Source organism: Palaemon carinicauda, chromosome 10 (assembly GCF_036898095.1).
Source record: "Palaemon carinicauda isolate YSFRI2023 chromosome 10, ASM3689809v2, whole genome shotgun sequence".
Taxonomy (NCBI): domain Eukaryota; kingdom Metazoa; phylum Arthropoda; class Malacostraca; order Decapoda; family Palaemonidae; genus Palaemon; species Palaemon carinicauda.
In genome coordinates this window covers 160293252-160315817 of record NC_090734.1, presented here as the reverse complement: position 1 = coordinate 160315817, position 22566 = coordinate 160293252, and the positions used below count along the sequence as shown (strand labels likewise).

General features: G+C 41.8%; 1 protein-coding gene across 2 annotated transcripts in view; it reads left to right on the top strand.

The window, feature by feature from the left end:
- The window catches only part of LOC137648923 (glucose-6-phosphate exchanger SLC37A2-like), a 115864-nt gene that overhangs the window by 29075 nt on the left and 64223 nt on the right, over positions 1-22566 (top strand). For both annotated transcript variants that reach the window (XM_068382115.1, XM_068382114.1), the window contains exons 2-3: positions 3097-3260; positions 4319-4397. In XM_068382115.1, coding sequence (XP_068238216.1) covers positions 3097-3260; positions 4319-4397 — 243 coding nt within the window. The remainder of the gene's footprint in view (positions 1-3096; positions 3261-4318; positions 4398-22566) is intronic.

The window sequence follows — 22566 nt, the reverse complement described above, 5'->3', positions numbered from 1 at the left end:
CCTTTCTGCTGGATTGGTCCCATCTCAACCTGTATGCATTCCCGCCGTTCAAGATTGTCAACAGGGTACTTCAGAAGTTCGCCTCTCACAAAGGGACACGGCTGACGTTGGTTGCTCCCCTCTGGCCCGCGAGAGAATGGTTCACTGAGGTACTGCAATGGCTGGTCGACGTTCCCAGGACTCTTCCTCCTAGAGTGGACCTTCTGCGTCAACCTCACGTAAAGAAGGTACACCCAACCTCCACGCTCTTCGTCTGACTGCCTTCAGACTATCGAAAGACTCTCAAGAGCTAGAGGCTTTTCGAAGGAGGCAGCCAGAGCGATTGCCAGAGCAAGGACGACATCCACTCTCAGAGTCTATCAGTCTTAATGGGAAGTCTTCCGAAGCTGGTGCAAGGCCAATGCAGTTTTCCTCAACCAGTACCAATGTAACCCAGATTGCTGACTTCCTGTTACATCTAAGGAACGTAAGATCCCTATCAGCTCCTACGATCAAGGGTTACAGAAGTTTGTTGGCAGCGGTTTTCCGCCACAGAGGCTTGGATCTTTCCACCAACAAAGATCTACAGGACCTCCTTAGATCTTTTGAGACCTCAAAGGAACGTCGGTTGTCCACTCCAGGCTGGAATCTAGACGTGGTCCTAAGGTTCCTAATGTCATCAGGATTTGAACCGCTCCAATCAGCCTCTTTTAAGGACCTCACATTAAAAACTCTTTTCCTCGTGTGCTTAGCAACAGGTAAAAGAGTAAGTGAGATCCACGCCTTCAGCAGGAACATAGGTTTCACATCTGAAACGGCTACATGTTCCTTGCAGCTCGGTTTTTTGGCTAAAAACGAGCTTCCTTCCCGTCCTTGGCCTAAGTCGTTCGAGATCCCAAGCCTGTCCAACATGGTGGGGAACGAACTGGAGAGAGTACTTTGCCCAGTTAGAGCTCTTAAGTACTATCTAAGAAGGTCAAAACCATTACGAGGACAATCAGAAGCCTTATGGTGTGCTATCAAGAAGCCTTCTCTACCAATGTCTAAGAACTCAGTTTCTTACTACATCAGGCTTCTGATTAGAGAAGCAAATTCTCATCTGAAGGAAGAAGACCTTGCTTTGCTGAAGGTAAGGACACATGAAGTGAGAGCTGTGGCTACTTCAGTGGCCTTCAAACAGAACCGTTCTCTGCAGAGTGTTATGGATGCAACCTTTTGGAGAAACAAGTCAGTGTTCGCATCATTCTATCTCAAAGATGTCCAGTCTCTTTACGAGTACTGCTACACCCTGGGTCCATTCGTAGCAACGAATGCAGTAGTAGGCGAGGGCTCAGCCACTACATTCCCATAATCCCATAACTTTTTAACCTTTCTCTTGAATACTTTTTATGGGTTGTACGGTCGGCTAAGAAGCCTTCCACATCCTTGTTGATTTGGCGGGTGGTCAATTCTTTCTTGAGAAGCGCCAAGGTTAAAGGTTGTGATGAGGTCCTTTAGTATGGGTTGCAGCCCTGTATACTTTAGCACCTTTGAGTTGATTCAGCCTCCCAAGAGGAACGCTGCGCTCAGTAAGGAAGACGATCTTATTAAAGGCAGAGTAACGGTTCAAGTCGACTTCCTTACCAGGTACTTATTATTTCATTGTTATTGTGGATAACTGATTATATAAAATATGGGATACTTAGCTATCCTTTAATCTTGTACACTGGTTTTCACCCACCCCCCTGGGTGTGAATCAGCTACATGATTATCGGGTAAGTTTAATATTGAAAAATGTTATTTTTATTAATAAAATAAATTTTTGAATATACTTACCCGATAATCATGATTTAATCGACCCTCCCTTCCTCCCCATAGAGAACCAGTGGACCGAGGAATAATTGAGGAGGTGTCAACAAGAAGTACTTGAGTACCTGGCCACAGGTGGCGCTGGTAAATACACCCCCTTCTAGTATTGTGATAGCTGGCGTATCCCTCCATAGAATTCTGTCGGGCAACGGAGTTGACAGCTACATGATTATCGGGTAAGTATATTCAAAAATTTATTTTATTAATAAAAATAACATTTTTTCAAGCTATACAAGCCTGAGTCCTTTAGGTTATAGTAGTTCTTCCCTCGTCAAGCACCTTGTTAGTCCTGAGCAGAAAGGTCATAAGTGAAGAGATTTTGACTGGTAATGGGGTAGGTCCCCTTGCTCTTGCGCCCACCTATCTCTTAACTGCTCGTTGAGAAGATTAAACGGCAATCCAGCTTGTAGTGAAAACTAATTTACATATAGCTTATATGTGACATATCTGTTTTTAGAATGATTTATTCTTAATTTTTTCTCATCATTTATTTATTTCCTTATTTCCTTTACTCACTGGGCTATTTTTCCCTGTGGGAACCTTGGGCTTATAGCATCTTGCTTTTCCAACTAGGGTTGTAGCCTGGCTAGTAATAATAATAATAAAGACTCAGGTATTTATAACTAGGAAAAATACAAAATTATTAAAAAAACTGATTTTTTTTTTTATTTCTTTTGCAGTATTTTATATATATATATATATATATATATATATATATATATATATATATATATATATATATATATATATATATATATACTGTATATATATATATATATATATATATATATATATATATATATATATATATATATATATATACAGTATATATATATATATATATATATATATATATACAGTATATATATATATATATATATATATATATATCTATATATATATATATATATATATATATATATATATATATATATATATACACATATATATATACTGTATATATATATAGAGAGAGAGAGAGAGAGAGAGAGAGAGAGAGAGAGAGAGAGAGAGAGAGAGAGAGAGAGAGAGAGAGAGAGAGAGAGAGGGGGGGGGGTAAAATCCACAGGAAATAGGAAAGGAAAAGGTCTTTTCCTTTCCTGTTTCCTGTGGATTTTACCCTTTAATATGTCATGTGCAGTTTTATGACTGATATTTCATTATATATATATATATATATATATATATATATATATATATATATATATGAAATACAGTATAGTACAGTACTTTGCTTGCAGTCAGTGTGACTTTTTCTTTTCTTTTCAGGTACAAAGCATTTATCTTGGTTTTAACCTTTTTCGTCTACTGTTCTTATCACCTGTCTCGCAAGCCAATTTCAATCGTAAAAACAGTGTTGAACCAGAATTGCAGCAATATGACCGACCCAAATCACACCAATAATTCCCACTGGTGTGACTGGAAACCATTTGGTGAGTATCAGAGGGATTTCCTTTTTAGCCTTGCATGAATGCAGTGTATTGGGGTGATAAAATAGCTTAGATACTTTTTGATGTCTTAATCTTTTTAGTGTATTGTGTTCATATGTATTTTATATGCAATCATAAACCACAGTTTTAAAAGATGTCTTGTCTCTTGGCCGGGGTCTAACACCATCTTTAAGGACGTGACTAAATAGTTCATTAAATACAGAGATGGATGTCATCTTACCTCCTAAAGCCTTTTGGAGTTGAGGTTGACATTGAATAGAAATTTAATTTAAATAAGATGCTTTACTGAGACTGTAGCATAACAAAGAGATGCATTAGAATTACGTACTCCTCCTCATCTTGGCGTTTGTAATTTGAGGATGATTGTCATTTATGTATACTTTGCAGCATTTCTTCACAGCACATTGCTCTCAAAATGAATATGTAAGAGTTCAAGGTAAACCGTCCAGTTTAAAGGTCGCTCAAGCATTCCTTTTTTTCTAGAAAATGTGTACATAGTTGCTCCCTCTTTATGTAAAAAAAAATAATTATAATTGTCTTCAGTGTGTGTACATTTTCACATAAAAGGGTATGTATGGCCTGATGACAGTCTGTGTGGTATTGCTAAGATGCTAGAGGATGTGAGGCATTCCCTAGTGAAAGTTTGCTAGTTGTATTGTAAACACTTGTCTGATACGCGCTGGAAGTGGTAGAACTTTCCATAGCAACTGTCAATTGAGAATTTTGACTAGTACATTCAAGCTGTGGACTGTCTTGTAGTTTATGCATTTTTAAATGCTTAAAAAAGTGAATAAAATTCATAAAACTATAAAGAAATATGATTATTTGAATACTATCATGATATTTTTCAAGAATTTTTTCTTACTTTTCCTGAAAGTTATTACATAACTAAAGTTAATTTTGAATATACTCTGTACATTTTTTCTGGATCAAGAAGTGATTTTTAAAACTTTCAAGATAAAAGTATTTGATTTATTACTCTTGATTAGACCATGAATTTAATCTTTGTTCACTTTTGTAATTTACTCTTATTCTTTCAGATGGAGATAACTCGCAAACACTTCTCGGATTCGTGGACTCTGCTTTCCTCTTTGCTTATGCCTTTGGAATGTTTTTCAGGTTAGATTGATGTCCTCTTATTTACGTTAGATTCTCCAAGTGTGAAATATGTTTCTATAAGATTTTAGTTCAATTTCATGTGACTGTTATCTCCTTTTATGAAAGGCTATCATCTTCGTCTTCTTCTTTGTCTGCATCTTTTCCCAGTTTTATGTGGGGCCGATGTTTCTGACCAGCTTTCTCCATCTACCTCTGTCCCACACTTCATCACTGGTTAATCCCTTTGATCGAAGGTCATCCTTGATACAGTCCATCCACCTTCGGTTTGGTCTCCCTCTCCTTCTCGTTCCCTGCACCTCCATTTCCATCACTCTCCTCCCAATATACTGTTCATCTCTTCTCATGACATGACCATACCATCTCAGTCTACTTTCTTGGATCTTATCTGATAGTTCTCTAACTCCTGTGGTACCCCTAATAACCTCATTCCGTATCTTATCTCTTCTTGTCACCCCACACATCCATCTCAACATTCTCATCTCTGCCACATCCAGCTTCTTCTCTTCTGTCTTCTGTATTGCCCACGAAAGACTATATCCACCTAAAAAACCAAACCTTATGTGAGAGCTTAAACTTCCATAATATATCTAAATCATAATCAAGATATGATACTATGCATTATTTTTGCAGTTTCTGCCTTATTTGACACCCTTTTTTTATGTTGGCTACCTCCCAAAATTGGGGGCAAGTGCCATTGTAGATAGAAGAGATCCTACATTATTACATTGTCACATACTGTATCCCAACATTACAACACTAATGTAGGACCTTAAATTTAAGGGATCTGAGATATAATAGTCGTACTGTAACATACAACTGAGTGACTTTTGTTTTTAATTAAATGTAAATTCATTAAGTGGTCTCTGATCTCTATTTAGCGTGTCCTCTGATACATAATTTTGCCTTTCCAATTATTGCATGGGATGCATTGTTTGTTTTTGTTTACTCCACAATGTTTGAAGACATTCTTTTGCTTATTGTATTTTTTCCTTCAGCCCGATCTTCTCTCAAGAAGTGGAGATATACCTTTATTGGTAAGGTCGGTCCTCTCCCCTTGACCTCTGTTTTGGCCTTAATTTTAAGGTCAATAGAAATATCCAGTTGCTCATTCCATTGGCTATTTGATGATAGGAAGAAAATTGTGTAGTAGTCTTTAAATACGATTAATACCGTAATATGTTGCAATTCTTTCTGTAAGCATTCTTTATATAGGCTTAATGAAAAGTAGCTTGCCAGGATAAAAATTCTCTCTCTCTCTCTCTCTCTCTCTCTCTCTCTCTCTCTCTCTCTCTCTCTCTCTCTCTCTCTCTCTCATTTTATTACTGGGTTAGTATTCAGTTGATCTGTTATTTTTATTGGTGCAACATCTACCCTCATCCCCACTTACAGTTGTGTTCCTTACAATTTTCCTCTACTTAATTAATCAGAACACCCACAGTCCCAATACTTAAGCTTTAGTCCTAAACCCCATATTATCGTCATCGGAGACCGCAAGACAGCACATTCTCCTGTCTACGGTTTCGTTTATGGTTCAACCCCTTCTCGTTTACTTTTCAATCACCTTCTATCTCTCATATGTTATCACAATCTTCAAGCAGGCTATTCTCATCTTTTAATTCTAGTCTCGTTTACTTATCTGAATGGAAGTTCTGTCACATAAATTCAGTGCTTTTAGAGCACGGAATATTTCTATTTGTGGGTGCTCTTTTCAAATTTCTGTCAGTGTTTTGGGTGTCGAGTTTGTGTCTAATGTTTCGTGGATAGATCACACTGCTCAAGTTCCTAAATATACCTATAAAAGATTTGACAGTGTACAATAGTGTTAAAAATTAGCGGAGTGTGTGAAACACTCTGTGCTAAAGCATCATGTTGATCCGAGTCTTCGTTTCAAAGATATTTGCGAACAACAGTATGTCATAGGGTCTGATATGCATAGTAGTTCTTTAGACCTTGACATTTATCCATATTTCAGTTTTCTTGTAGGAGGAAATATTTGTTTTAACAGATTTAGTTCTTTAGACCTTGACATTTATCCATATTTCAGTTTTCTTGTAGGAGGAAATATTTGATGTAACAGATTTAGTTCTTTAGACCTTGACATTTATCCATATTTCAGTTTTCTTGTAGGAGGAAATATTTGTTTTAACAGATTTAGTTCTTTAGACCTTGACATTTATCCATATTTCAGTTTTCTTGTAGGAGGAAATATTTGTTTTAACAGATTTAGTTCTTTAGACCTTGACATTTATCCATATTTCAGTTTTCTTGTAGGAGGAAATATTTGTTTTAACAGATTTAGTTCTTTAGACCTTGACATTTATCCATATTTCAGTTTTCTTGTAGGAGGAAATATTTGTTTTAACAGATTTAGTTCTTTAGACCTTGACATTTATCCATATTTCAGTTTTCTTGTAGGAGGAAATATTTGATGTAACAGATTTAGTTCTTTAGACCTTGACATTTATCCATATTTCAGTTTTCTTGTAGGAGGAAATATTTGTTTTAACAGATTTAGTTCTTTAGACCTTGACATTTATCCATATTTCAGTTTTCTTGTAGGAGGAAATATTTGATGTAACAGATTTAGTTCTTTAGACCTTGACATTTATCCATATTTCAGTTTTCTTGTAGGAGGAAATATTTGTTTTAACAGATTTAGTTCTTTAGACCTTGACATTTATCCATATTTCAGTTTTCTTGTAGGAGGAAATATTTGTTTTTCAATATTTAACTTAGCCGGTGATTATATAGCTGCAACTCTGTTGCCCGACAGACAACTCTACGGTAAAAACTCGCCAGCGATCGCTACACAGGTTGCGGGTGTGCCCAACAGCGCCATCTGTCATCCAGATACCCAGTACTCAATGTAAACAAAGACTCAATTTTCTCTCTGTCGAGCTATCGACAAGACGTACTTACTCGCTGTTGCTAAACTGGAGTTTTTTCACAACTAATTGGTGAAGTACTTTATTCTAGTTTTGAGCTTTCGCTATGCAGGTGTTTTATCTTCATCTTAAATCTTGAACTCGTTTTGGATAGATTTAATTATGGTGACAAAGAGAGTATGGACTTTCTTTCACTTTTAAATGGCCGACCCTTCCCTTAGACGGAAGTGTGTTTAGGCTTTTAGTATTTATCTTATCACGTTATAGATTTTCCTCTATATATTTTATATCTCTCCGCCTTTATTAGGCCTCTTCGATTAACTTTCCATTTATTATAAACATATAAAAATAATTTTTATGTTTTGTCTATATAGACCTTTCCTGAGAGTAGGCGGTCCTAACTTGGAAACCGAAGTTAATCAACGTTGAGCCCTTTATATCGTAATTAGCTTTAAAGAGCTAAGGATTTAAAACTTTTTAAATGTAATATTTTCAATATTAATCTTACCCGATGATCATGTAGCTGTCAACTCCGTTGCCCGACAGAAATCTACGGTCGGGATACGCCAGCGATCGCTTATACAGGTGGGGGTGTACTCACCAGCGCCATCTGTGGTCAGGTACTCCAGTACTTCTTGTCAACAAGACCTCAATTTTTCCTCTGTCGTGCCACCGGCAAGACCTACATGGATACGCTGTTGATTTTGGAGTCTTTTGTTCACGATTTGGTGAAGTATTTGCTCTGAAATTTAGCCTTCGCTGTACAGGAAGCTTTAGCCTTAGCTTAACAAGCTTTTGGTATTATTTTGATTCATTGGTTAACGATCTTTGCTTTACTTTGGAATTCCCCCTTTGACTACTTCTAGAATTCAAGATGTCTGACACTTCCCAAGCTCCTAAATATAGGCGATGTAGTGTTAGGACTTGTAATAGGCGTCTTCCGAAGGCCTCTGTTGATCCTCACACCGTATGTTCCAATTGTAGGGGAAAATCCTGTCAATTGGAAGATCGATGTGGGGAATGTGCTGGGCTTTCGGAATTCGATTTTAATGAATTCCTCAGATATACTCGTAGGTTAGAGAAGGAGAGAGATAGGAGGAGTTCTTCTCGCTCTTTGGTTATTTCCTCTCCCCATGCCCCTCAACCTTTTCCTTCCCCTGTGGTGGTGACCCCCGAACCTGCTACGAGTGCTCAGCCTGCAATGGCTGATATGTTGCGTGCCATTCAGGCTCTCGGTGATAAGGTGGAGTCGTTGGTTAGTGACCGCAATCAGCTCTTGGCGGATGTCAGAGAGCTGAAAGCGAAGAGTGCAGTGGGAAGTGTTAGTGCTAGTGCTGTGCATAGTGTCAGTGTCAGTGTTGCGCTTGAGGATACATCTGTGCGTGCCAGTCGTCCTCCCAGTCCGGGACCTCTTGCAAGCTCCCAAGCCCAGGGGAGAAGCAATGTCGAAGGACCAAAGGGTTCGGCGGGCCTTGATCGGCGCACAGATGTATCCTCAGTGGTTGTGGACGTATCTGCTAAGGATCGTCCCTTCCACTCCCAGACGAATGAGCCCTTACATTCCTCGTCTGTGGAAGAGGTTTCCAGGAGGAAACGGTGGACTAAGGTCTCACGACCGCTTAAGCGTAAAGTCCCTTCAGAGCTAGTCCAACGGCCCAGGTGTAGCCACTGGGTCAGTTCGGACTCGCCGCAGTCATCGGATGACTGCACACCTCCCAAGAGAGGTAGAGTGGTCCCTCAACAGGCCTCTGCTCCAACCAGCATCGGTGGTTCAGTGGTAGAATTCTCGCCTGCCACGCGGGAGGCCCGGGTTCGGTTCCCGGCCAATGCACCACCATGCTGCAGACTATGCAGTCTCAGCTTGCGGCTTTTATGCAGGATTATCAGGCAGAGAAGGTTAACATCCCTCCTCCTGTGAGAGCTCCTCCACAGTTGCGCAGTCCTCAGCCCATGCAGCATGCTCTGCAGACCTTACAGCATGAGCCGCATTCCATGCAGCATGAGCCTCATACCATGCTGCATGAGCCTCATCCCATGCAGCATGAGCCTCATACCATGCAGCATGAGCCTCATCCCATGCAGCATGAGCCGCATGCCATGCAGCATGAGCCGCATACCATGCAGCATGAGCCGCATGCCTCACAGCATGCTCTGCATACCACACCGCATGCTCCTCAGCCCACCGCAGACCCTCCCTCACACCGGCCCTCTGCTTTTGTTGTTGCCAGCTCACAGTCTGTCCAGCAGAGGCATGATGATGGATCCGCAGGTACGCATGCACCCGTTCTGCAGGATTCAGCCGTTCAGCTTGCTGCTCTGCCTTTGCCTCTTACAACTCAACTGTCGGGTGAGGAGGCTTCTGAGGATGAAGCTGCTCATCTTGATGATCCTCATTCTGATTTTGAAGGACACAAGTCTTCGCCACCCTCCTTAGACTTCCGCAAAGTCCTTGCTTTGTTCAGAGAGTTGTACCCTGAACACTTTGTGTCTGCAACCCCTCGTTCTCCTCCCTCCGAGTTTGCTCTGGGCATGCAGTCTACTGCGCCTGCCTTCACCAAGCTTGTTCTTGCCAGATCTTCAAGGAGAGCTCCCTCTTAATGAGAGAATGCCTTGATGAAGTCATTGAGCTTCAGCACGGCATTTCATTCCCATGCTGAATCTTGGTGACGGGCAAGAGGGCTCTCGAACTTGGGGAAATTGCTCCCCCAGTTCGAATCTAAATTTCTCTCTTTCTTATCTTTTTCTTCCTCTTTATATTGCTTCAACCTTCTCCTAATATTATAAACTTTCTTTCATGATGCTGTCCCAACCCTATGAGTAAAATTTTCCATATGTATATGTGTATATTTTTACATATATATGTATGTTTATTATTTTTTTTTTTCTATTTATGGCATGGATGTTTCTACATCTGTTATTGCCACTTGGGCGGATGTTTATGCATCCGGTATTGCTGCCTGCTTTGATGAATGTGAAAGGTGTCGCGGTTGGGAGGCGTTTGTGCTCAAAGCTATATGTGAGTGTATAGGATGATCTCAGCCATCCCGAAGATGGTTTGGACCTTTTTGGCGGAACTATTCCAAGTGTTGGGTCTTCGGAATCCAGGGGGATCCAATGCTTGGGGTAGGACTCTCGGCTTCTGGCCGGAAGCCCGTCATTACAGATATGGGGAGGATGATTCCATAGTTTCTTGGTCTCAGTCCTAACAGGCGGGTTCAGCTTACACCTGTGCCTCCATATCTGTTTTGATGCTATCCTTCGGGTAGGGTATGGAGTGGACCATCTGGGAAGTATACTCTCACTGTGCCGGTAGTGGAGAGTGTAAATTTCCTTCCCAACATGTGATGCCTTAATGTTCTCAAGCAGGTAAATCAAACTTCAAAAAATCACTCTTCTCTCTTCTTTTTTATGATGGATTCTTGTGAAAATGACCCCACCTCCCCTGGATATGCTGACTCGCCCCCGGCACTGTTGACGACCTCTGGCAATTTATTTAAAGAAAACTCCGTTGACGACCTAGGAACTAAAAAGGACTGTTCTTTAAACATTCTGAAAAAGGGTAATTTGGGCAACACAGGAAAACTGAAAGTCCTGCACGTTACCCAAATCCCTTTAGAAGCTAATTATGATGTGCTACATAAAATATTTGAGTGTTACGGATCAATAAAAGAAATTAGAATGAAACTTCAAGATGATAATTGGGAATCTTGGTTATCATTTAATTGTCATGAGGAAGCATTTAATGCAAGCTGTAACATTGTTGATATTAAAGTAGGTAATATGAGTGTTAAGGGTGCTCTTTGTGATGGGGCACCTAAAGATCTGGATGTCTACAGACCAGCAGACTGGGCTGATAAAGATATAGAGGCAGATATACCATCCCAAAGAAAGCCAAAACCACCAATGTGGCTTCTTGCTCAATCTGTGGGAGGTACGGAAAATTATTTCAAGATATGCAAATTTCTTCAGAGGAAGGTAGGTACGATCGCACCTGGAGATATATCTCGATTCGGGAAGAAAAGTTTCTTGATAAAGGCCAAGTCATACACACAGTCTGTTATACTGTCTAATTTGAAGACAGTAAATGATGATATAAAATTGGACATCAAACCCCATCTAAACTTTAGCTATGGAAGGGGAGTGGTTTTTAATAGGGATCTGTATGAATTTACTGAAGAGGAGATATTGGCCATGTGTCCCCTATCAGTGTGGAAAGTACATAAAGTACCTGGAACATCAATGATTGTTCTTACTTTCCAGGATGCTGATGTACCTTTCCACATAGACATAGAAAACGAAAGGATCAGAGTTCAACCTTTTAAGCAGAAGCCACTGCAATGTTATAATTGCTTTAAATTTGGACATCCTTCCAAAGTTTGCAATAATGAAAAAATTTGTAATACTTGCTCCAAAATTTACCATGGGGATTGTACACTTGAGGCAAGATGCTTAAACTGCAACTCTAATCATAAATCTAATGATAGGAGCTGCCAGTTTTATAAGTTAGAAGAGGCTGCCCTCAATAAATCAATTATTGAACATGTAAGCGTGGGGCATGCCAAGAGATTATTAAATAAATCTAATACTTATGCAAAAACATTAAAAACAGGAGAAAAAGTTCCTCGGGAATCATCTCACCCACCTACTACTGTAGGTAGTTCTCGAAAAAGGAATTCACAATCTATTGATAAAGTGCTGCATAAGACAAGAACATCTCCTCCTAAAGATTTATCATTGAGTATCAACAAAAAGACATTGCCCACCACTATCAAACCTTTGTCCCCCATTACAAAGGATAGTACTAACCTCTCCCAGGCCATATCCTTGCCTGATTTAATGGAGATTCCACCTGACACCAAGTTATCAGGTGTACCTGTAGTGGGGAAGGTACAAAAACCTGGTAACCTGCAACCTATTAATCGTAAAAGAGAGAGACCTCCATCTCTCTCACCCCCTTCCATAAGAAATACTAGAATTATGACATCAAATAAATATGATGTTTTGTCTGTTGATGTTGGCGATCAACCAGAAGACAATTTAAATAAATCAGAAATTCAAGTTGAGGTCCACCATCCCCCTCAACAAATATATAAAAAAGATACAAAGAAAAACTCCAACGTAAAACCCAACATAACAAGACCATCTCTGAAGAAACCTACAAGTAATAATGTTAGATTAAAAACTGCTAATGGGAAGACCTCACCCAAGACGTCTTCCAGAAATAATCCATAGTTTTCTCCTCCATTTTGCAATGGAACTGTCAGGGTTTGAGGGCGAAATATGAACTTAAGCTCCTAATTCATGAGCATTCCCCCATAATAGTATGTCTACAGGAAAGTATGCTTGATTCTAACACTCCTAGTCCTCGAGAGTATGTTAGCTATAGAACACCATATAATCAACAAGCAGGGAGCCATGGCGGAAGTCTCGTGTACATTCGTCGAGATGTTCCCCAAATACCTATGTCTATACGTACAACCCTGCAGGCAGTTGTTGTACAAATTGATATAGGGAGAAAATATACAATATGCTCTCTGTACTTACCTCCAAATGATGATATTTTATATGATGATTTAGCAGAAGTTATTCAACAACTCCCTCAACCTTTTCTCTTACTGGGAGATATGAATGGTAGACATCCTTTATGGGGTGATGTTTTGGCCAACACAAGGGGCAATATTATCTCATCAATTGTGGAGAATGAGGATGTGGGGCTCCTTAATACAGGAGAGCCCACGCACTTCCATGTTCAGACAGGTACTTTGTCATGCATTGACCTTTCAATTGCAAGCTCTAACTGCCTTCTTGATTTTGATTGGAGGACATTAGATGATTGGCATACTAGTGATCATGCACCAATCATTATAAAAACCAACAAGGGTCCACCTTTGCAAAGATCGCCACGTTGGAATCTAGACAAGGCAGACTGGGTTAAATTTTCCGAGCTAAGTGAAATCGAAGGGAGAGCAGAACAGTTTGAAAGTATTGATGATGCTATAGACCTGCTGAATGGAACTCTTCATACAGCAGGAGTCAATTCAATTCCCAAAACAACAGGGTTATTCAAACGACGACCAGTCCCGTGGTGGTCTTCAGAACTAACTGCACTCCACAGAGCCACAAGAAGATCTCTAACACGATTGCGTAGACTCCGAACTGATGAGAATTTAATTATGTACAAGAAATGTAGAGCACAGTTCCGTCGTGCCATGAAAGAAGCAAGGCGCCAGTCATGGATGTCTTTTGTTTCCTCCATTAACAGTAGAACACCAGCATCTTCTGTGTGGAGGAAAGTAAAAAAGATAGCTGGCAAATTCACCCCCAACCCACCACCAGTGTTGAAGGTGAATGGCCAGTATGTAACTGAAGCAAATGAAGTTAGCAATGCCTTGGCTAATCATTTTTCAAATGTATCCAGCAAGTGTGAAGGAGCCCCTGGTCACCAGTATAGGAGCACTGAAGAAAATAAAATTTTAAATTTTGCAACAAGAAGGGAAGAGTCGTATAATTCTCCTTTCACTGAAAGAGAATTTGATTCCGCACTTGCTCATTGCAACGATACAGCCCCTGGACCCGATGGAATTCCATATGCAATGATTAAACATGTACATTTTAATACAAAGCTATTTATTTTAAGCATTATTAATAGAATATGGCATGATCATAGTTACCCAAGTGTTTGGGAACTAGCCATTATTTTAGCCTTTTTAAAACCCGGTAAAGACAAGTTTTTAGCAGCAAACTATCGTCCTATTGCATTGACATCTTGTTTATGTAAAATTATGGAGAAGATGGTCAATGCAAGGCTGATATGGTACCTTGAAAAGAAAGGTATTTTATCACCGATTCAATGTGGATTCCGAAAAATGCACTCAACGACTGATGTGTTGATACGACTTGAGTCTTCTATTTGTGAAGCCTTTGCTTCCAAACAGCACCATGTTACAGTATTTTTTGACCTTGAAAAGGCATATGATACCACATGGAGATATGGTATTCTTAAAACCATTCATGAATTGGGATTGAGAGGAGAGCTGCCACTATTTATTCAGGCATTTCTTTCACGTAGAGTTTTTCAAGTGAGAGTGGGGGAAACTCTATCAGAGAGTAAGTGCCAGGAAGAAGGAGTTCCTCAGGGTAGTGTGCTGAGTGTAACCCTTTTTGCACTAGCAATTAATGGGATACCCTCAGCCATTCCCCAGGATGTTCTCTCAACACTATTTGTGGATGATCTCTCAATATCATTTGCTGGCACTAGAATAGCAATGGTTGAGAGAAAAATCCAACTCTCTATTGATAAAATTATCCAGTGGGCTGACATGAATGGATTTAAGTTCTCGACAAGTAAAACTACCATTGTCCATTTTTGTCGTATCCGGGGAGTACATCCAGACCCGGATATATACATTAAAGGTCAACGGATACCATGTGTATCGGAAACCAAATTTTTAGGTTTGATATTTGACTGTAGACTTACATGGGTTTCTCACCTAAAAGCGCTAAAAGCTAAATGTGTTGAAGCTCTGAATATCTTAAAAGTATTGTCCCATACATCATGGGGGGCAGACCGCAATACTATTTTAAAATTATACAAGGCCTTGATTTTTTCCAAAATTAGTTATGGTTGTGAGGTATATTCTTCAGCCACCCCAAGCCGGTTAAAAATATTAGACTCGATACATCATGCAGGTATTAGATTATCTACTGGAGCTTTTAAAACCTCGCCTATCCCAAGTCTCCTTGTTGATGCTGGAGAGTTACCTCTAGACCTTTACCGAATGTCTTCCATTCTTCGGTATTGGTTTAGATTGCAAAGACTCCCTAGCTCTCTAGCCTTTCAGACTGCAAGCCTTGTAAGACACGCATCATACTTTGAGTTGCACCCAAAATCTCCTCAACCTTATGGCTTTCGGGTGAAACGATTTTTAAATAGTCTGGATATAATTAGAAATAAGGTACTTCCATTCAAGGTATCATCAACGCCTCCATGGAAATTACCTGACATATCATTTTGTAAATACTTTATTGGAGTTAAGAAGAATATGACTGACTTAGAATCCAGGTCTCTTTTTATGGAACATGTCGAAGAACATAGGGGATCGACTTTTATATATACTGATGGCTCCAAATCTGATGCTGGCGTTGGATTTGGAGTACATAGTAATGATTTTAATTGTAGAGGTGCACTTCCTCTAACAGCTTCCATATTTACTGCCGAACTGTATGGCATATTAACCGCTATTGAGAAAATAGCTTTGGAAAAGGAGGGTAATTTTACAATTTTTAGTGATGCAAGGAGTGTTCTTCAAGCTTTAGAAGTTTTTAATTCTAGTAACCCTCTAGTTTTAAAGATTTTAGAATGGCTTTTTATTATTGGACCGAAAGGTATAACTGTTCGATTTTGTTGGGTTCCAGCACATGTAGGTGTGTCTGGGAATGAGAAGGCAGATTTACTGGCGAAGAATGCGGCATCCGAGTTGTTACCAAGGAGGTATCCCATTCCATGTAACGATCTCCTACCTTACATCAAGAAATTGGTTTGTGATAAATGGCAACAGCACTGGGACAGTCAAGACGGCAATAAAATGAGGGAAGTAACAAATATCATATCACCTTGGAGGTATAACATGATTCCCCGAAAATGGGAGACGACTCTTTGTCGTCTCCGTATTGGTCACACACGGTTGACACACGAGTTTCTGCTGAAGGGCCAACACCAACCGTATTGCGAGGACTGCTTAGTACCTTTAACAGTGAGGCATTTGTTGACCGAATGCCCTAATTTTACTAACCTAAGAAATAGATATCTGTTTGAGGCTCAAGGTGAGGATGGCAGGTTTATCCTTGCCAAGATTCTTGGACATGATGTGTCTTACTATGCGAGCGGAATTTTTAGATTTATTTCAGAAGCAGGTCTTCTGAAAACTATTTAACTATTTTAATGACTTCTTAATTTTTATGGTTTTAATGGAATTCTCTTTTAATTTTCATATACAGTAAATGGTATCGGCGTCAATGACCTTAGATGTCAGGATGCCAGAAAACTTTCAATCAATCAATCAATCAATCAAGGAGAGCTTTGAGGGTTATGGGGGATTGGTTGCAGTCCAAGAAGCAACTGGGAAGGACCTCTTTTGTGTTTCCTCCTCCCAAGCTGGCTTCTAAGTCGGGCGTCTGGTATGCCACGGGAGAGGAACCTGGCTTGGGGGTTCCTGCCTCTGCCCAGGCCGACTTCTCAAGTCTGGTTGACTCTCCCCGCAGGTTGGCTATGAGACGTTCGAAGATCTGCTGGTCACCTACAGATCTTGATCACTTGTTAAGGGGAGTCTTTCGTGCCTTCGAGATATTCAACTTCCTCGATTGGTGTCTGGGAGCCTTAAGCAGGAAGACTGCCCCTTCTGACAAGGACTCAGCCATGCTGATCATGTCCAGCATGGACAAGGCAATACGGGATGGGTCTGGCGAGCTTGCGGCTTCTTATGTATCAGGGGTCCTCAAGAAAAGGGAACATCTGTGCTCCTTCTTATCTGCTGGTATCACCCCTTGCCAGAGGTCAGAGTTACTTTTTGCTCCTCTGTCCAAGTGTCTGTTTCCGGAGGAATTAATTAAGGGGATGACTGCCTCTCTTCTCCAGAAGGATACGCATGACCTCATGGCTTCTTCTGCACGTAAGGCTAAGACCTTACCTTCCGTGACTAAACCTTACCGCCCTCTAGCAGTTGATACTCCTGCTTCCAGGTTCATCCCACCCTTTCGTGGCAGAACCTCCAGCAGAGGAGGTACCCGTGCAGACAGTAACCGTGGCAAGTCCAAGAAGGGTTCCAAGTCCACAAGAGGCAAGTTTTGACTTCCCTCCTCTCCAGACAGCTGTAGGAGCCAGACTCAAGACCTTCTGGCAAGCTTGGGAGAGCAGAGGTGCAGACGCTCAGTCTGTGAAGTGGCTGAGGGAGGGATACAGAATTCCGTTCTGCCGCAATCCCCCTCTAGCTACATCTCCCATCAACCTCTCTCCCAACTACAAGGAGAAGGACAAGAGGCTAGCGTTGCAACAAGAGGTGTCGCTCTTGCTACACAAGGAGGCAGTGGTCATAGTCCGGGACCATCAATCCCCGGGCTTTTACAACCGTCTCTTCCTGGTAGCCAAGAAGACAGGAGGTTGGAGACCGGTGCTGGACGTCAGTGCGCTCAATGCTTATGTCACCAAGCAGACGTTCACTATGGAGACGACGAAGTCGGTCCTAGCAGCGGTCAGGCAGGAGGACTGGATGGTCTCGTTAGACCTGAAAGACGCATACTTTCACGTCCCCATCCATCCAGACTCCCAACCTTTCCTGAGATTCGTCTATGGAAAGGTTGTGTACCAGTTCCAAGCCCTGTGTTTTGGCCTAAGCATGGCACCTCTTGTGTTTACGCGACTGATGAGGAATGTTGCGAAATTCCTTCACTTGGCAGACATCAGAGCCTCCCTCTATTTAGACGACTGGCTTTTAAGAGCTCCCACAAGTCGTCGCTGTCTGGAGAATCTCAGATGGACTATGGATCTGACCAAGGAACTGGGCCTCCTGGTCAATTTAGAGAAGTCCCAGCTCGTCCCATCCCAGACCATTGTTTACCTGGGTATGGAGATTCAGAGTCGAGCTTTTCGGGCTTTTCCGTCGGCCCCAAGGATCAACCAAGCCCTAGAGTGCATCCTGAGCATGCTGAGAAGGAGCCGATGCTCAGTAAGGCAGTGGATGAGTCTAACAGGGACACTTTCATCGCTGTCCCTGTTCATCGAGTTAGGGAGACTCCACCTCCGCCCCCTTCAGTATCATCTGGCTGCTCACTGGATCAAGGACATGACGCTAGAGACGGTCTCAATTCCTGTTTCCGAAGAGATGAGGTCTACTCTAACGTGGTGGAAGAACAGCATTCTTCTCAAGGAAGGTCTTTCGTTAGCTGTTCAGACCCCCGACCACCATCTCTTCTCGGACGCATCAGACTCGGGCTGGGGTGCGACATTGGACGGACAGGAATGCTCGGGAACATGGAATCAGGAACAAAGAACACTCCACATCAATTGCAAGGAGTTGTTGGCGGTTCATCTGGCCTTAATGAACTTCAAGTCCCTCCAGCTAAACAAGGTGGTGGAGGTGAACTCCGACAACACCACAGCCTTGGCTTACATCTCCAAGCAGGGGGGGACTCATTCGAGGAAGTTGTTCGAGATCGCAAGGGACCTCCTCATTTGGTCAAAAGATCGAAGGCTCACGCTGGTAACGAGGTTCATTCAGGGCGATATGAATGTCATGGCAGATCGCCTCAGCCGGAAGGGTCAGGTCATCCCCACAGAGTGGACCCTTCACAAGAATGTTTGCAGCAGACTTTGGTCCCTGTGGGGTCAGCCTACCATAGATCTGTTCGCTACCCTCGATGACCAAGAGGCTCCCATTGTATTGTTCTCCCGATTCCAGACCCGGCAGCAGTTCACGTGGATGCTTTTCTGCTGGATTGGTCCCATCTCGACCTGTATGCATTCTCGCCGTTCAAGATTGTCAACAGGGTACTTCAGAAATTTGCCTCTCACAAAGGGACACGGCTGACGTTGGTTGCTCCCCTCTGGCCCGCGAGAGAATGGTTCACAGAGGTACTGCAATGGCTGGTCGACGTTCCCAGGACTCTTCCTCTAAGAGTGGACCTTCTGCGTCAACCTCACGTAAAGAAGGTACACCCCAAGCCTCCACGCTCTTCGTCTGACTGCCTTCAGACTATCGAAAGACTCTCAGAGCTAGAGGCTTTTCGAAGGAGGCAGCCAGAGCGATTGCTAGAGCTAGGAGAACATCCACTCTCAGAGTCTATCAATCTAAATGGGAAGTCTTCAGAACCTGGTGCAAGGCCAATGCAGTTTCCTCAACCAGTACCACTGTAACCCAGATTGCTGACTTCCTGTTACATCTAAGGAACGTTAGATCTCTATCAGCTCCTACGATCAAGGGTTATAGAAGTATGTTGGCAGCGGTTTTCCGCCACAGAGGCTTGGATCTTTCCTCCAACAAAGATCTGCAGGACATCCTTAGGTCTTTTGAGACCTCTAAGGAACGTCGGTTGTCCACTCCAGGCTGGAATCTAGACGTGGTCCTAAGGTTCCTGATGTCATCTAGATTTGAACCGCTACAATCAGCCTCTTTCAAGGACCTCACATTAAAACTCTTTTCCTAGTATGCCTAGCAACAGCTAAGAGAGTAAGTGAGATCCACGCCTTCAACAGGAACATAGGTTTCACATCGGAAACGGCTACATGTTCCTTGCAGCTCGGTTTTTTGGCTAAAAACGAGCTTCCTTCACGTCCTTGGCCTAAATCGTTCGAGATCCCTAGCCTATCCAACTTGGTGGGTAACGAGCTGGAGAGAGTACTTTGCCCAGTCAGAGCTCTTAGGTACTATCTGAAAAGGTCAAAACCTTTACGAGGACAATCAGAAGCCTTATGGTGTGCTGTTAAGAAGCCTTCGCTACCTATGTCTAAGAACGCAGTTTCTTACTACATCAGGCTTCTGATTAGAGAAGCTCATTCTCATATGAAGGAAGAAGACCTTGCTTTACTGAAGGTAAGGACACATGAAGTGAGAGCTGTGGCTACTTCAGTGGCCTTCAAACAGAACCGTTCTCTGCAGAGTGTTATGGATGCAACCTATTGGAGAAGCAAGTCAGTGTTCGCATCATTCTATCTCAAAGATGTCCAGTCTCTTTACGAGAACTGCTACACCCTGGGACCCATTCGTAGCAGCGAGTGCAGTAGTAGGTGAGGGCTCAGCCACTACATTCCCATAATCCCATAACCTTTTTAACCTTTCTCTTGATTGCTTTTATTGTTGTTTTTGGGTTGTACGGTCGGCTAAGAAGCCTTCCGCATCCTGGTTGATTTGGCGGGTGGTCAATTCTTTCTTGAGAAGCGCCTAGGTTAGAGGTTGTGATGAGGTCCTTTAGTATGGGTTGCAGCCCTTTATACTTTAGCCACCTAAGAGTCGTTCAGCATCCTAAGAGGACCGCTACGCTCAGTAAGGAAGACGTACTTATTAAAGGCAGAGTAATGGTTCAAGTCGACTTCCTTACCAGGTACTTACTTATTTATTTTTTATTGTTATTTTGAATAACTAATAAAAATGAAATACGGGATACTTAGCTTCTTTGTTAACATGTATACTGGTCTCCACCCACCACCCTTGGTGTGAATCAGCTACATGATCATCGGGTAAGATTAATATTGAAAAATGTTATTTTCATTAGTAAAATAAATTTTTGAATATACTTACCCGATGATCATGATTTAAATGACCCCGCCCTTCCTCCCCATAGAGAACCAGTGGACCGAGGAGAAAATTGAGGTCTTGTTGACAAGAAGTACTGGAGTACCTGACCACAGATGGCGCTGGTGAGTACACCCCCACCTGTATAAGCGATCGCTGGCGTATCCCGACCGTAGATTTCTGTCGGGCAACGGAGTTGACAGCTACATGATCATCGGGTAAGTATATTCAAAAATTTATTTTACTAATGAAAATAACATTTTTATGAAAGAATTTCTTTGATAGTCTTCGTACTGTTTTCAAAGATGAACTAACGTTTAGTTTATTTATGCTACGCAGTTGTTGACGTTCAGGACGTTCAACATGCGCTCTATCGTTACGATAGAGAGAGAGTGTATCACGGTTTCACTTTGCAGTAAGAGTAAATCGATTCTGACGTTTTGTTCATTCTTTCTTAGCTTAAATGTTTTAAATTCTATTTTAAAGGAACTATTTATTTGAAAAACCTTTCAGTTTTTTCCTTTAGTCAAATAACATGTTTTTTTGACGAAATATAATTGGGCTCTTCTCTTAGGTGCGAAATCAAGAGAGAAAGAGAGAGAGAGATAGAGACGGAGGGAGAGAGAGGAGAGAAAACGTTCCGTTCAAGCGGGTAAAGTTGTTCTCGAGTTACTCTCGTCCCTAGTCGCTGTACGGGGAGGAAGGATAAAACGTTTTTAGTTTTTTTATTCTCGTCCCCAGGCTATGTGCGGTGAGAGATTGAAAACGTAGTTATATGAACTAGTGTTTAGTCTCTTTCCCAGCCACTGATTTTTTTATCTTAAAATATGTTTTCTGTTTTTTGCTGCTGGTATTAATGAGCTTGCATTATACGACTGATTTCGCAATTACTACCTTTTAATGAAGGGTAGAATTGCGTGTTTCAGGTAGAAATCAGTAAAAGTTTCGATTTCAGTGAAATAAGTGCAAAACAGAAAATCGAAGTGATAAAGTGATATGCGCAAAGTGTTACAGTGTTGCGTCCGAGGGTTCGTCTGTTCGTGCCTGTCGTTCACCTAGTCCGGGACCTCTTGCATGCTCCCAAGCCCAGGGGAGAAGTAATGTCAAACGACTTATGGGTTCGAGAGGCCTTGATCAACGAACAGACGTTTTCCCTCTATGGTATCGGGTGTATCTTACCAAGATCTCCCCTACCATAAGACGAGAGAGACGTTGTTTCTCCTCGTCATCCGAAGGCTTTTCGCATAAGAAACCTGTCACAAGGTTTCGAAGCCCTTAAGCGAAAGTCAGTCCTTTCAGGACAGGTCCAGCGTCCTGGTTACAACCATTAGGACAGCTCTGACCCTATGCAGTCATCGGATAACTGCTCGCCGCCTAACAAAAGCGTAACACAGACTCCGAGAGTCTTTTTTTGTTGGCAAAGTGTTGCGGTCACAGACGTTACCCTCGTCTCTTACCACAACCATTTCCGTTAATCCTTAATGGGTTGTATGGCAAGACATGCAGTATATGCTTGCCTCCCTTATGGAAGACTATTCTGCCGATTAGTCCGTTGAGTCTAGCCGTTTATCTCATCGATATCCTGGCTTTCAGCCAACCTAACGTTCCTTTGTGCTTACTGTTGACGTTGGCGTAGCTTAGTCACGTCAGTCAGGTTGTTTAGAACCACACTCGATGCGGTCTCGTGTGGTTTTTCAGCCGCATTTGGACGTTAGGCCACTTGCTGATGCTCCTGTTGACGTTCAAGACGTTCACTAACAATCGGAGTTGACTTGTTTTGACGCTGTGCGTCAACCTCCGCATTCTAGAGTTGTTTTGACTGCTCAGTCTAGGCAGTCAAAGCATTCTCGAGTGGACGCTGTGCGTCCTCACGCACCTGTTGTGGTTGACAGTTCAGTTGTTGACAGTTCACAGACTGTCAAGCAGTTACATGACGTTGCGTTCTGGTCCGCTACTAATGCACCAGTGAGTGTGGACTCTGCTTGTAAAGCATTGCCACCA